The sequence below is a fragment of the Salmo salar genome, unplaced genomic scaffold, assembly GCF_905237065.1.
Source record: "Salmo salar unplaced genomic scaffold, Ssal_v3.1, whole genome shotgun sequence".
Classification (NCBI taxonomy): domain Eukaryota; kingdom Metazoa; phylum Chordata; class Actinopteri; order Salmoniformes; family Salmonidae; genus Salmo; species Salmo salar.
Genome location: NW_025550663.1, coordinates 84,998 through 101,558, shown reverse-complemented (window position 1 = coordinate 101,558; position 16,561 = coordinate 84,998). Strand labels below are relative to the sequence as shown.

The 16,561-nt window shown below is 46.1% G+C and overlaps 1 protein-coding gene across 5 annotated transcripts in view; it reads right to left on the bottom strand.

Moving 5' to 3' along the window:
- Positions 1–14,873: 14,873 nt before the first annotated feature.
- The window catches only part of LOC106595664 (trichohyalin), a 64,966-nt gene continuing 63,278 nt past the window's right edge, over positions 14,874–16,561 (bottom strand). For all 5 annotated transcript variants that reach the window (XM_045713909.1, XM_045713911.1, XM_045713912.1 and 2 more), the window contains one exon: positions 14,874–16,321. In XM_045713909.1, the coding sequence (XP_045569865.1) occupies positions 16,260–16,321 (62 nt within the window). In that variant the 3' untranslated portion in view covers positions 14,874–16,259. The remainder of the gene's footprint in view (positions 16,322–16,561) is intronic.

Here is a 16,561-nt window from a genome sequence, read left to right as displayed (position 1 = left end):
CTCCTCTCCCCCTCCAGCCCAGTCTCCTCCCCCTCCTGATCCAGTTCTGGGACTGCCACTGCAGGGAAGCTGGTCTGCAGGACTCTCTGTAGCCGGATAGACATGGAGGCCTGAATGGGAGAGACAAGGCTTGTTTGAGATCTACTACAGTGCAGTCTACTACATTGTAATCAAACACAATTAATGGGAAAGATTTTTAAACTAACTATTTCCATCTACCTGATTTTGAAGCGAACTGAAGACTGGCAGGAACTGTCATTTTCCATTTGTTTTGTCTTTGTCACGTTCGTGTGGAGAGATGGACCAAGGCGCAGTGTGATTAAAGTTCCACATCTTTTAATAAAGCGAAACTTTCAAACAAAACAAGAAACAAACAACGAATCATGACATCAGTGGTGCTACGTGGAATAACTCAAAACAATATCCCACAAAGCAGGTGAAAACAGGGAACCCTTAAGTATGATCCCCAATTAGAGACAACGATAATCAGCTACCTCTAATTTGGAACCATACTCAATCCTAAAACATAGAAACAAAATGACTAGAACACCCCCCCTAGTCACGCTCTGACCTAAACACCATTGTTACGGATACAGGTTTCCTGTGTATGTATCCTATGTGTGTGTTTCTTGTCGCTCCTTCTCTCCTTCTCCCCTCACAGGTGACAATCATCATTCCCCCAATCAGTCATCAATCAGTCCCCAAACAGAAGACACCTGCTCCTCTTCCCTCACCCAATCACAGCCCCTTTCCCTTAAACCCAGTCAGTTGTTTTCTCCCCAGATCAATCTTTGTGTTTCCTCTCTCTCTCTTTCTCTCTCTCGATCGCTTTTATTTTGCAACTACATGTCACTTTGTCCATTCCACCTGTGAGTATTGTTTTTGTTGGTGGGAAAAGGGGCTACCAAGACTAGTCGCCCATGGGCATACATTACCCGTAGGAATACTTTGTCTAAGTACCCTAGTTAGAACTGGGTGGACCACCCACTGAATTTTTGGTTAGTTAGCTAACTGTTATTGAAGTAAGCTAGTCTAGTTTATGGGTGTTTTGGATTATTGTTTCTTTGCTTGGGTCCAGCTCAGCCCCTTTTCTCACACCCCATTACCGTGTGTTTAAAATAAACCCTGAGTGTTTGACGGTAGATTAGTGTTTTCTCTGGTTTTTGTTCTCTGTTACTTGTCACTATTATAATTTGCAGGAGTTATGTTACGGGTCTCGTATCCATCCCCCCTAGACTGCAGGACCAAAAGGGATTCGTAACAATCATGGAGAACCAAAGGCTCTCCATGGTCAGGGCGTGACAGTTTTACACACCTGGTTTAAATTCCCCAATTACATGTTCTTTATTTAACCCTCTGTTTTCAACATGGTTTTTGTGCGTGTTTGTTTTATGTAGTTCGGTCCGTTTGTGTGGGCTTGGTATATCTACATGTATTTGATGATTTTAAGTAAAGTTACTTTTATTACTCATCTCTGCTGTCCTGCGCCTGACTCCTCTGCACCAACTACACCCAGACCATGACAGAAACACGCACCACGAAATGGAGTCAGCAGGAGCAGACAACCCCCCTTTCGATGTCGAGGAGCATGTCCAGCAGCATGCGATCATGTTGCAACATCTCGGCACCGCCATAGATCGCGTGCTGCAGACAATGGACCGATGGGAGAGAGGAGGAGTTCTGTCAGCGCCTCCACCGGCACCACTACAACAGCCACCACCGTTCACCCCTCCTTCACCTGGTCCCAGTGGAATTCGGCTCGCGCTCCCGAGGGAGTATGATGGGACAGCTGCCGGATGCCAGTGGTTCCTACTCCAGCTGGAACTCTACCTGGCGACCGTCCACCCGTCTCCTTCGGGACGTGAGAGCGTGTCCGCCCTCGTCTCCTGTCTCTCAGGGAAAGCCCTGGAGTGGGCCAACACCGTATGGGGAGAAGGAGAAGCGGTGTTGGACCATTACGCGGAGTTCACCTGTCGTCTTTTTTTTTCAACCACCCGCCTGAGGGTGAACGTCTGTTCCACTTGAGGCAGGGGACGAGGAGCGCACAGGTGTTCGCTTTGGACTTCTGGACCCTGGCTGCCAGCGCAGGATGGTACGACAGGGCCCTGAACGATCACTACCGGTGCAGTCTGCACGAGGACATCCGTCGGGAGTTGGCCTGCAGGGATACCACTCTGACTTTTGACCAGCTGGTGGACCTGTCCATCCGGCTGGATAACCTGTTGGCTACCCGCGGACGTCTGGATCGGGGCCTGTCAGTTCCATCCCCCAGCACCACCGCTCCGACGCCCATGGAGCTGGGAGGTGCTGCGCTTAGGACGACCGGAGGAGGGGCCTTCCCTGTACCATCTGTGGACGCAGAGGGCACTGCTGGTCGGTGCTGGGGAGATTCCTCTGGAAGTCGAGACAGCAGGCAGGGCACTCTCGTGTCACCCCAGGTGAGTCGGCACCAGGCTCATTCAGAGCCCCCTGTTGCTCACATGTTTTTGTTAATACATTTTCCTGAGTTTTCACCGCATTCCCAGCATAAGGCACTCGTAGATTCAAGCGCAGCTGGGAATTTTATTGACAGAGCATTTTCCCGTAGTTTAGGGATCCCCATTGTTCCTGTGGATATGCCATTCTCTGTGCACGCCCTACATAGTCGACCATTGGGGTCGGGGTTAATTAGGGAGGCCACCGCTCCACTGGGCATGGTTACGCAGGAGGGTCACAGGGAGAGAATTTGTTTTTTCCTTATTGATTCTCCTGCGTTTCCCGTGGTGCTGGGCATACCCTGGTTGGCCTGTCATGACCCCAATATTTCGTGGCAACAGAGGGCTCTCAAGGGGTGGTCACAAAAGTGTTTAGGGGTTTCCGGCGACGCAACTACGGTGGAAAGTCCAGACCAGGTCTCCACCGTGCACATCCCCTCTGAATATGCCGATTTGGCTCTCGCCTCCTGTAAGAAGAAGGCGACTCAATTACCACCTCATCGACGGGGGGGATTGTGTGATAAATCTCCTGGTAGACGCAGCACTTCGCAGGAGTCACGTGTATCCCCTGTCACAGGAGAGACGGCGGCTATGGAAACATATGTCTCCGAATCCCTGGGGCAGGGGTACATTCGGCCCTCCACTTCGCCTGCCTCTTTGAGTTTCTTTTTTGTGAAGAAGGATGGTGGTCTGCGCCCGTGCATTGACTATCGAGGTATCAACCAGATCACTGTGAGGGACAGCTACCCGCTGCCTCTCATAGCCAGTGTGATAGAGTCGATGCACAGGGCGCGCTTTTTCACAAAATTGGATCTCAGGAGCACTTACAACCTGGTGCGTATCCGGGAGGGGGACGAATGAAAGACGGCATTTAGTACCACCTCAGGGCACTATGAATACCTCGTCATGCCATACGGGTTGATGAATGCTCCATCAGTCTTCCAGGCATTTGTAGACGAGATTTTCCGGGACATGCAGGGTGTAGTGGTGTATATCGACGACATTCTGATATACTCCGCTACACGTGCCGAGCATGTGTCCCTGGTGCGCAGGGTGCTTGGTCGACTGTTGGAGCATGACCTGTACGTCAAGGCTGAGAAATGTTTGTTCTTCCAACAGTCCATCTCCTTCCTAGGGTTCCGCATTTCCACTTCAGGGGTGGCGATGGAGAGTGACCGCATTTCAGCCGTGCGTAATTGGCCAACTCCCACCACGGTAAAGGAAGTGCAGCGGTTTCTAGGGTTTGCCAACTACTACCGGAGGTTTATCCGGGGCTTTGGTCAGGTAGCGGCTCCCATTACCTCACTGCTGAAAGGGGACTAGTGTGACTGCAGTGGTCGCCTGAGGCGGACAGGGCTTTTGGTCACCTGAAGGCTCTGTTTACCTCAGCTCCCGTGCAGGCTCATCCGGATCCCTTTTTGGCGTTCATAGTGGAGGTGGACGCGTCCGAGGCTGGGATAGGAGCCGTGCTCTCGGGTACGCCACCAAAGCTCCGCCCCTGTGCTTTCTTTTCGAAGAAGCTCAGCCCGGCGGAACAAAACTATGATGTGGGAAACCGGGAGCTGTTGGCTGTTGTCAGGGCTCTGAAGGCGTGGAGACATTGGCTTGAGGGGGCAAAACACACTTTTCTCATCTGGACTGACCACCGCAATCTGGAATACATCCGGGCGGCGAGGAGACTGAACCCTCGCCAGGCAAGGTGGGCCATGTTCTTTACCCATTTTGTTTTCACCCTGTCCTACAGACCAGGTTCCCAGAATGCTAAGGCAGATGCACTGTCCTGGATGTATGACACAGAGGAGCGGTCCATGGATCACACTCCCATACTTCCGGCCTCTTGCCTGGTGGCACCGGTGGTGTGGGAGCTGGACGCGGACATTGAGCAGGCGTTACGTACAGAGCCCACTCCTCCCCAGTGTCCAGCTGGGCGTCTGTACATTCTGTCTGCTGTCCGCGACCGTTTGATCTATTGGGCCCACACGCCACCCTCCTCTGGTCATCCTGGCATCGGTTGGACGGTGTTACGGGAATTTTCGAATCCCAATGCTAATAATTACCAATCAATAAGCCTTGACTAATCCCCAAGGTTTATAAGACACTGGGTTAATAATAATTAGGCAAGGACTCAGCTTTCTGCAAAAGGTCTGTACAGTTTATTCAGAGAACGTTCTAAAGTCAAAAATAAGGACTCAGTCCTTTTATAATCCACACACATATTCCTATCTTTAGACCACTCCCTTCTCAAACAACCAGTACTTTTCCACTCGCCACAAAGAACCATAAAGTTTACCACATTCTTCAAGGCTTTCACCTCCCCTCCCCCTTTATGACCCTCTTGGTTTGAAACCTTTCCAATGTTTTTCTTTTACCTAATATACAACTTCACTCAGTTTACATCCCTACTAAAGAATATAACCTCAAAGTTTTACAATCCTAACCGATCTCCCCATATCCTGGTTTTTATCTTCCCATGATTCTCAAACCTATCACCCTATCCTATAATTTCAGAGTGAAACAGTTAAGTCATTATCCAAGCACATACAAATTATTCTAACAGACGGTGCGTTGTCTTAGTGGGAAGTACTGGTGGTCCACCTTGGCCAAGGATGTGAGGGTTTATGTTTCCTCCTGCTCGGTGGGCGCCCAGTGCAAGGCTCCTAGGCACTTGCCCAAAGGGAAGTTACAGCCCTTACCCATTCCGCAACGGCCGTGGTCGCACCTATCGGTGGATTTCCTCACGGATCTTCCTCCCTCACAGGGTAATACCACGATCCTGGTCGTTGTGGAACGGTTCTCTAAGTCCTGCAGTCTCCTTCCTTTGCCTGGTATCCCTACGGCCCTAGAGACTGCTGAGGCCCTGTTTACACACGTCTTCCGGCACTATGGGGTGCCTGAGGATATAGTGTCTGATCGAGGTCCCCAGTTCACGTCAAGGGTCTGGAGGGCGTTCATGGAACGTCTGGGGGTCTCGGTCAGCCTTACCTTGGGCTTTCACCCCGAGAGTAACGGGCAGGTGGAGAGTGTAAACCAGGATGTGGGTAGGTTTCTGCGATCTTATTGCCAGGCCGGGGCAGTGGGCGGCGTTCATCCCCTGGGCAGAGATGGCCCAAAACTCGCTTCGCCACTCCTCCACTAACCTCTTTCCCTTCCAGTGTGTACTGGGGTATCAGCCGGTTCTGGCACCTTGGCATCAGAGCCAGATCGAGGCTCCTGAGGTGGACAAATGGATGAAGCGCTCGGAGGAGACCTGGGATGCTGCCCATGTGCACCTGCAACGGGCCGTGAGGCGTCAGAAGGCGAGCACCGATCGCCACCGGGTCTGGCGTTCGACCCGAAACCTGCCCCTCCGCCTGCCCTGCCAGAAGCTGGGTCGGCGGTTTGTGGGGCCATTCAAAGTCCTGAGGAGACTGAACGAGGTTTGCTACAGGTTACAGCTTCCCCCAGATTACCGTATTAACCCCTCGTTCCATGTGTCTCTCCTCCAGCCGGTGGTGGCTGGTCCACTCCAGGAGTCTGAGGTGCGGGAGTCTCCTCCACCCCCTCCGGACATCGAGGGGGCCGCAGCGTATGCTGTTCGAGCCATACTGGACTCAAGGCATCGGGCGAGGGGCCTTCAGTACCTCATGGAGTGGGAGGGGTACGGTCCGGAGGAGAGATGCTGGGTGCCGGTGGAGGACGTTTTGGACCCTTCGTTGTTGCGGGAGTTCCACCATCTCCATCCAGATCGCCCTGCGCCTCATCCTCTGGGTCGTCCCTGAGGTCAGTGTCGACGCGTCGCTGGAGCCGCACGTCGGGGGGATACTGTCACGACTTCCACCGAAGTCGGTCCCTCTCCTTGTTCGGGCGGCGTTCGGCGGTCGACGTCACCGGCCTTCTAGCCTTCGTCGATCCACTTTTCATTTTCCATTTGTTTTGTCTTTGTTTTACACACCTGCTTTCAATTCCCCAATTACATGCTCTTTATTTAACCCTCTGTTTTCAACATGGTTTTTTGTGCGTGTTTGTTTTATGTAGTTTGGTCCGTTTGTGTGGGCTTGGTATATCTACATGTATTTGATGATTTTGAGTAAAGTTACTTTTATTACTCATCTCTGCTGTCCTGCACCTGACTCCTTTGCACCAGCTACACCCAGACCATTACAAGTCCCAAATGGCACCTTACTCCCTATTTCGTCAAATCAAATTTTATTTGTCATGCGCCGAATACAACAGGTGTAGACCTTAAAGTGAAATGCTTACGTACAAGCCCTTAACCAACAATGCAGTTAAAAAAAGTGAAGTAAAAAAGTAAAAAAATAAAAGTAACAAATAATTAAAGAGCAGCAGTAAAATAACAATAGCGATGCTATATACAGGGGTTACCGATACAGCGTCAATGTGCGGGGGCACTGGTTAGTTGAGGAAATTGAGGTTATATATACATGTTGAGTTAAAGTGACCATGCATAGATAATAAACAGAGAGTAGCAGCGGGGGGGGGGGGGGGCAATGCAAATAGTCTGGGTAGCCATTTGATTAGCTGTTCAGGAGTCTTATGACTTGGGGTAGAAGCTGTTAAGTCTTTTGGACCAAGACTTGGCACTACGGTACTGCTTGCCGTGCGGTAGCGGAGAGAACAGTCTATGACTAGGGTGGCTGGAGTTTGACAATTTTTAGGGCCTTCCTCTGACACCACCTGGTATGGAGGTCCTAGATGGCAGGAAGCTTGGCCCCAGTGATGTACTGGGCTGTTTGCACTACCCTCTGTAGTGCCTTGCGGTCATACCAGGCAGTGATGCAACCAGTCAGGATGCTCTCGATGGTGCAGCTGTAAAGCTTTTTAAGGATCTGAGGCCCCATGCCAAATCTTTTCAGTCTCCTGAGGGGGAATAGGCTTTGTCGTGCCCTCTTCACGACTGTCTTGGTGTGTTTGGACCATGACAGTTTGTTGGTGATGTGGACACCAAGGAACTTGAAGCTCTCAACCTGCTCCACTACAGCCCCATCGATGAGAATGGGGGCGTGCTCGGTCCTTGTTTTCCTGTAGTCCACAATTATCTCCTTTGTCTTGATCGTGTTGAGGGAGAGGTTGTTGTCCTGGCACCACATGGCCAGTTTCCTGACCACCTCCCTATAGGCTGTCTCATTGTTGTTGGTGATCAGGCCTACCACTGTTGTGTCATCTGCAAACTTAATGATGGTGTTGTAGTTGTGCCTGGCCATGCAGTCATGAGTGAACAGGATGTACAGGAGGGGACTGAGCACGCACCCCTGAGGGGTCCCCGTGTTGAGGATCAGTGTGGCAGATGTGTTGTTACCTACCCTTACCACCTGGAGCCAGCCCGTCAGGAAGTCCAGGATCCAGTTGCAGAGGAAGGTATTTAGTCCTAGGGTCCTTAGGTTAGTGATGAGCATTAAGGGCACTACGGTATTGAATGCTGAGCTGTAGTCAATGAACAGCATTCTCACATAGCTGATCCTTTTGTCCAGGTGGGGAAGGGCAGTATGGAGTGAGAGACTGCATCATCTGTGGATCTGTTAGTGCGGTATGTGAATTGGAGTGGGTCTATCGTTTCAGGGATAATTGTGTTGATGTGAGCCATGACCAGCCTTTCAAAGCACTTCACGGCTACAGATGTAATGCACTACTACCCAAGTGCACTATTATGTGGACCGTGGTCAAAAGTAGTGCAGTATATAGGTGAACAGGATGTCATTTTGAATGCAGCCTGTGTGTCATTGACTTCCCCATGCGTGACTTTGTGCTCTCACTAAACAGGAACTGCAAACACAAATGTGTTTGTAACGCAAAACAGCAACAGCGAGATTTGGTTGTTAACTCTGAGATTGGACTATGTTCAGTCTTATCCCTCAGAGGAATTGGTGTTTTATAGGCTGGAGTGCTCCTAGATAACACCAGGTTTGTGGGTTCCCACTGGGGTTACCCATATGAGAATGTATGCACAGACTACTTGAAGTCACTATGGATAAAAGTGTCTGCTAAATGGAATATATTATTAGGCTATATTATATTATTAGTAAGTAGCAGATATTAACGGCCCAGTAAGCAACAGGCTAAATCAGACTGTTTCAGGCATTATCAGGAGTAAAGCTTCCCAACGTGTTGTTTGTTGTGCATTAAGGCTGGACTAACCTGGTGTGTATTCATTAGTCACAGACCGTAGCACAACGTTTGGCTTGCTTCAAAACGTTTTGCAACGGAAACAGTTTACTCAGTAAGGGGAGTGTATGACTGCACACTTCGAAAGAAGGGTAGAGGACCTTCACCTTCAAGGACAGAGGAAGCATCACAAATGGTGCCTTATTCCCTAGTGCACTACTTTTGACCAGGGTGAGCCCTAGGGTGCCATTAGGAAAAAGGAGAGAATGGAGAGAATGGCAGAGAAATCAAGGTCACGGGGTAATTGATAACGCAGGTCTAACTAGCTACCTACTTAACTCCTCACTGCCCCCCTGTGGCTCAGTTGGTAGAGCATGGTGTTTGCAACGCCAGCATGGTGTGTGCAATGCCAGGGTTGTGGGTTCGATTCCCATGGGGGGCCAGTTAAAAAAAAAAATGTATGAAATGTATGTATTCACTACTGTAAGTCGCTCTGGATAAGCGCGTCTGCTAAATGACTAAAATGTCAAAAAAAATAATGATAGGTACACAAACACACTTTCCCCATTACGTGAGCCAATTCAATAATTAAGGAATCTGTTAAATATCCTCAAAGTTAACAATTATTCTTTAGTCTCTTGCTTGCCTCTTGCTTGCCTGTAATATCAGTTATTCTTGGCTCAAAAGGCCTACTGTCTACCTCCGTCTTAGTTGTTTTCTTGTTGTTGAGGCTATTGGAGTGGAAAAAGTAGCCAGGACAAAGCCTACACAACACCACCAGCCAGTCAGCGTAAACTGATCCAGGGAATTGTATCCAGCAGCACCATTGAGCTCAGCTAGTCAGCTCACAGATAGGGAGGGTGACGGCTGCTGCTGCACCTACATAAACAGAGTGCATGTCATATCCTGACCAGTATAAGGGGTTATTGGTTATTGTGGTTTGGTCAAGACGTGGCAAGGGGTGTTTGTTTTATGTGGTTCGGGGTTTGTTGGGATATGTAATTATGTAAGAGGGGTGTTTGTTTTATGTGTTCCGGGGTTTTTGGGTATTGTATTTCTATGATTTTCTAGGTTGTGTATTTCTTTGTTGGCCTGGTATGGCTCTCAATCAGGAACAGCTGTACATCGTTGTTGCTGATTGGGAGTCATACTTAGGTAGCCCTTTTTTCACCTGTGGTTTGTGGGAAGTTGTTTTTGCATAGCTATGTGTGTAGCCTGCATTACATTTACATTGCATTTACGTCATTTAGCAGACGCTCTTATCCAGAGCGACTTACAGTAGTGAGAGCGACTTACAGGAGGTGCTCTTATTCTCCATGGACTTTACAGTGTCCCAGAACTTTTTTGAGTTAGTACTACAGGATGCAAATTTCTGTTTGAAAAAGCTAGCCTTAGCTTTTCTAACTGCCTGTGTATATTTGTTCCTAACTTCCCTGAAAAGTTGCATATCACGGGGGCTATTTGATGCTAATGCAGAACGCCACAGGATGTTTTTGTGCTGGTCAAGGGCAGACAGGTCTGGAGTGAACCAAGGACTATATCTATTCCTAGTTCTACATTTTTTGAGTGGGTCATGCTTATTTAAGATGGTGAGGAAGGTACTTTTAAAGAATAGCCAATTTCACCAACCATTGACATGGCTCTCCTCTAGGCGGCATTCTGCCTTCTCCCTACAGTTTTCAGCCATTTGCTTCGCCAATGACTGGATCATGTGAACTACAATCCCAAATCTGTGTTTTAACCTTTCTGGGACTGGGGGCAGTATTGAGTAGTTTGGATGAATGAGGTGCCCAATGTAAACTGCCTGTTACTCAGGCCCAGAAGCTAGGATATGCATATAATTGGTTTGGATAGAAAACACTAAAGTTTCCAAAACTGTTAAAATAATGTCTGTGAGTATAACAGAACTGATATGGCAGGCGAAAACCTGAGGAAAATCCATCCAGGAAGTGGCATTCTTTTGAATTGAGTGTTTTTCCATTGAAAGCCTATCCACCATATAAACGGATGGGACCTAGATTGCAGGTCCTATGGCTTCCACTAGATGTGAACAGTCTTTAGACATTGTTTCAGGCTTTTATTCTGAAAAATGAGTAAGAATGACAACATTTTCTGAGTGGTCGCTCGAATGAACAAGAGCTTTTTGCGCGCACGACCGTGTGCACGACCATGGAGTCTTGTGAGTGCAACCATATGAAGATCATCAAAGGTAAGTGATTAATTTTATCGCTATTTCTGACTTTCGTGACTAATCTACTTGGCTGGAAAATGTTTGTATTCTTTTATAAGCAGGGCGCTGTCCTCAGATAATCGCATGGTATGTTTTCGCCGTAAAGCCTTTTTGAAATCTGACACAGCGGCTGGATTAACAAGAAGTTAAGCTTTATTTTGATGTATTACACTTGTGATTTTATGAAGTTAAATATTTATAATACTGTAGTTTGAATTTGGCGCTCTGCAATTTCACCTGATGTTGTCGAGGTGTCCCGCTAGCGGCACGCCTTTCCCAAACAGGTTTTAACGTTCAGAAACGTCAATCAAAACACATGGCCCTTATCTTTTGTCAGCGAGAAATAATCCTCTAAATAAATAAATATACACTGTAGCAGTTTTGCACGGATCTGTACAGCCATGGGCGCCTCAGCCTCCATCCAACAAAAACTACACTTCAGCTACACTACACTAAGGGCTAGTGTTGTTCTAACTAGCTAGATAAACCACTTGACTTTGATACCCTGTAGAAGTGGAAAATGAAGTTGATGTCTGTTGACAGTGAGATGACAATGCTGAGCTATGAGAAATAGGTCATGATGAGGAAATATATAAGTAGTGAGCTTGTTGAGAAACAAATACAATTTAGCTAGCTTTTAAATAACAACAACAACAGACACATTTGAGATTAGGCAGGTGTCTTAACCTGGCAGGCTACAGCTAACTTGCTAATGCTTTAGTTAAATATATTTTTACCTTTTATTTAACTAGGCAAGTCAGTTAAGAACAAATTCTTATTTACAATGACATCCTAGGAACAGTGGGTTAACTGTCTTGTTCAGGGGCAGAACAACAGATGTTTACCTTGTCAGCTCAGGGATTTGATCTAGCAACCTTTCGGTTACTGGCTCAATGCTCTAACCACTAGGCTACCTGCCACCACCATATTTAGCTGATTCTACTGCTTGCATCAGTTACCTGATGTAGAATAGAGTTCAATGTAGCCATGGCTCTATGTAGTACTGTGCACCTCCCATAGTCTATTCTTGACTCAGGGATTGTGAAGAGACCCCTGGTGACATGTCTTGTGGGGTATGCATAGGTGTCCGAGCTGTGTACTAGTAGCTTAAACAGACACCTCAGTGCATTCAGCATGTCAACACTTACAAAAACAAGTAGTGATGAAGTCAATTTCTCCTCCACTTTGAGCACAATACCCCATAATGACAGTGTTTTGTTTCTTCACATTTATTGAAAATTAAATACGGAAATATCTAATTTACATAAGTAAATAAGTAACTCCTGAGTCAATACTTTGTAGGTACATTTGGCAGTGATTACAGCTGTGTCTTTCTGGGCAAGTCTTAAAGAGCTTTCCACACTTGAATTGTGCAACATTTGCCCATTATTCTTTTCAGAATTCTTCGAGGTTAGACAACCATTTCCAGCTCTTGCAATGGATTTTCAAGTATTAACTATAACTCGGCCACTCAGGACCATTCTCCAGTCTAGATACGGCCTTGTGTTTTAGGTTATTGTCCTGCTGAAAGGTGAATTCATCTTCCATTGTCTGGTGGAAAGCAGACTAAACCATATTTTCCTCTAGAATTCTGCCTGTGCTTAGCTCCATTTCATTTTTTTTTATCCTGAAAAACTCCCCAGCCCTTAACATTTACAAGCATATCCTTTAACATGATGCAGCCACCACTTGGATGGAAAATTGCTGAGGACGATATTGCCACTTTGGTTTCTGCATGATTCCATATGTGTTATTTCAAAGTTGATGTCTTCACTATTATTCTACAATGAATAAAATAGTAAAAATAAAGAAAAACCCTTGAATGAGTAGCTGTGTCCAAAATGTTGACTGGCACTGTATATACTGTGCATTCGGAAAGTATTCAGACCCCTTGACTTTTTCCACATTTTGTTATGTTACAGCCTTCTTCTAAAATGCATTAAATGAATAAAATCCTCAATCTACACACAATACCCCATAATGACAAAGCGAAAACAGGTTTTAAGAAGTGTGCAACTGTATTAACAATAAAAAACAAATACCTTATTTACATAAGTATTAAGACTTTTTGTGATGAGACTGGAAATTGAGCTCATGTGCATTCTGTGTCAATTGATCATCCCTGCGATGTTTCTACAACTTGATTGGTGTTCACCTGTGGTAAATTCAATTGACTGGATATGACTTGGAAAGGCACACACCTGTCTATATAAGGTCCCATAGTTGACAGTGCATGTCACAGCAAAAACCAAGCCACGAGGTCAAAGGAATTGTCTATGGAGCTCAGAGACAGGATTGTGTTGATGCACAGATCTGGGGAAGGGTACCAGAACATGTTTGCATCATTGAAGATCCCCAAGAACACGGTGGCCTCCATCACTCATAAATGGTAGGGTTAGGATATTGATATTATGTGGTTGATCTATCTACTGTAGTTGCATGCACTGATCAGATAAGAGCGTCTGCTAAATGACTACAAAGTGACTACAAAGTAAAAAATGAAGAACCCATTGGAGAGGGACAGAGAACGAGCAGAGTCATGGAGAGAAGGAAAGATTGCAGCAGTCTTGCCCTCAGCTCTCCTCCCACCATCCCTCTCACTCCATCTCCGATCTTCCCTCTCTCCCTCCATCCTTTTCACTCCCTCTCCAATCCCCCCCTCTCCCTCCTCCATCTCTCTTATTTCCTCTCCAATCCTCCCTCTCTCCCTCCTTCCTCTGTCCCTCTCCGATCCTCCCTGTCTCCCGCCCTCCTCCGTCCCTCTCCGATCCTCCCTCTTTCTCCCTCCTCCATCCCTCTCACTCCCTCTCTGATTCTCCCTCCATCCTTAGTCCCTCTCACTCCCTCTCCGATCCTCCCTCTCTGATCCTCCTGCTCTAATCAGCCTAGCTTTGGGCAGATCTCTGAATGATCCAGCACTCCTCTGCCTGCACAGCATACCTGGCTTCAAATACTATTTGAAATCTTTCTTTCTGCTCTAGTCAGGTTTGCTGAACATAGACATAGATGCAGTAGCCTCGGAAGCACATACAGTACCATACAATACCATATCGCACCATACCATACAGTACCGTACATTTAAAAAAATGTATCCTTAGAAAGACGATAAAAAGGGTGCAGTACAGCAGAGTCTAGATGGAAACTAGTGACGAGTTTCCACTTATCAAATCAATCAAGTATTTTGCATGGTTGGAGTTTCAAAGAGCCAGTGTTTTAAAAAAAAGTAGCACTTGCAACAAGCTAGCTTGCATAAGAGACTAAATTAATACTGCACAGAATACTGAAACATATGAAGAGAGACACGGACAAGACAAGAAAAACGAAATGCCTCTCCTGTTGGGAAACATAACTTCTACTCAGAGACAATTAAACGCCAGCACACCCATTCAAACTCAAAATCCAACACTGAAGTTCTCCATACTTCAATAGTCAATTGAACAAGAGATGGATGGCCACAAGAGACTAGGGCTGGTAGTAAAGTTGTCTGTCTGATACAGTAGTCTGTTACAGTGGTCTAATACAGTAGTCTGTCTGATATTGTAGTCTGATACAGTAATCTGATACAGTAGTCTGTCTGAAACTGTAGTCTGATACAGTAGTTGGATATAGTAGTCTGTTACAGTAGTCGGTCTGTTACACTAGTCTGATACAGTAGTCTGTCTCGTACTGTAGTCTGATACAGCAGTCTGATACAGTAGTCTGTCTGAAACAGTAGTCTGATACTGTAGTCTGGACAGAGCAGTCTGTCTGAAACAGTAGTCTGATACTGTAGTCTGACAGAGCAGTCTGTCTGATACAGTAGTCTGATACAGAGGTCTCTGTTATAGTCCTTTAATACCTTAGTCTGCTACATTAGTCTGTCTGATACAGTAGTCTGTCTGATACAGTAGTCTGTCTGATACAGTAGTCTGTCTGATACAGTAGTCTGTCTGATACAGTAGTATCTCTGATACATATAGTCTTTCCGATACAGTAGTTTGTCTCATATAGTAGTATTGTGCAGTAGTCTGTCTGATACAGTAGTCTGATACATACAGTAGTCTTTCTGATGACAACGATGGAGATAAAAGTATTTTAAGCACACTTTATTTAGAAAATGTTAGTCAAATTTTTCATTTCTAAAAACATTTATTTTATGTTGCTGCTACATTCTTAACTAAATATAGAAGCACACAGCAGAATGGATACAGAAGAAATACTGTTAGAAAACACAGACAATACAAATATTTAGCACATTCTCCTCAAGACAGAACAGTCCAAGGGATGGGTGAAAGACACATCAAAAATAAGTCAAACATTGACAAGAAATCAGTGGTCTGGGATGTCCAGTACCAGAATGGGTTCAGATCCAACCCATTGCTCTTTAAATATTCCTACATTCACTCTTTACCTCTCTGTCCTATCCAATAAACAGTCTTCCACTCTACAACAACAAAAAGATTGACAGAAAATGTATAACTAAGAACTCATGTACATGTACTCTCTCAATAGGAGTTATTGCTGTTTATACTGTATCTGCCAGTCAGCCAGTGACATTCACAGGACAGATGACCAGTGAAACACTTTATGAACCACCAGGGTTGAAGAATGGATAGAGTTTCTTAGTGAAGGTGCAGTCAGTGAAAGAGTAGATATGAGACCTGTCCTCCACATTGTAGAAGGGAACCTGACACTTCTCATAATCCACAAACACCCCCACGTTCTGGGGCTTCTCTCTCAGGGAGAGGGTGACAGAGGGACCAGCATGAGACGTGTACTCTCCATTCTTCAGCTCCACAGTCAAGTATCCTTTATTTATTTAAAACTGCCATCCCTCTTGATGGACTCTCTGACCACTCCAAAAGTCCACTCAGTCTTCCCCCCTCATAATAGAATCTGGATGGCAAGCTTCCTGCGTCAGAGGAAAGCCCCAAATATTGTCGAAGACTCCAGTCACTCAAGTCATGGACTGTTCTCTCTGCTACCGCATGGCAAGCAGTACCGGAGCGCCAATTCTAAGACCAAAAGTCTCCTTAACAGCTTCTACCCCCAAGCCATAAGTCTGATGAACAATTAATCAAATGGCCACCCGGACTATTTACATTTACACCCCCCCTCGCTCCCCTCCCCCCTCCAATTGATTTTACACTGCTGCTACTCACTGTTTATTAACTATATATAGTCACTTTACTGCTACCTACATGTATAAATTACCTTGACTAACCTGTACCCCTGAACAAGGCAGTTAACCCACTGTTCCTAGGCCGTCATTGTAAATTAGAACTGACTTGCCTAGTTAAACAAAGGTTAAATAATTAACATTTAAAAAATACATATTCAACTGCATTGTTGCCCTTAGGCTTGTAAGTAAGCATTATTGTATTCGGAGCATGTGACAAATACAATTTGGTTTGATTTTCCCTGAGAAGGCCACATTTCCCAGTACACAGAACCATTTTGTAAACCTCTTTCTGTTGTCAGGGAGATCCTGTTTTATGTCTCCCCTTCCCAAGGAGATCAGGGTCTAGAGTCACACCACCTGTGGAGAGAAACATACACTATGGTAAACACAATGACATCAACATCAGTGGTATAATACACTATGGTAAACAATGACATCAGTGGGTATAATACAAGTGGAGGATAACATGTTAATGTATTGATCTCTGACACATGATATTGTCTTCCACTATTAGTGGTCCATGTGTGACTGAGGTAGAGAGAACAGGACATCCTGTAGCAGTTTTCATTAGGTCATGTGTGACTGAGGTAGAGATAA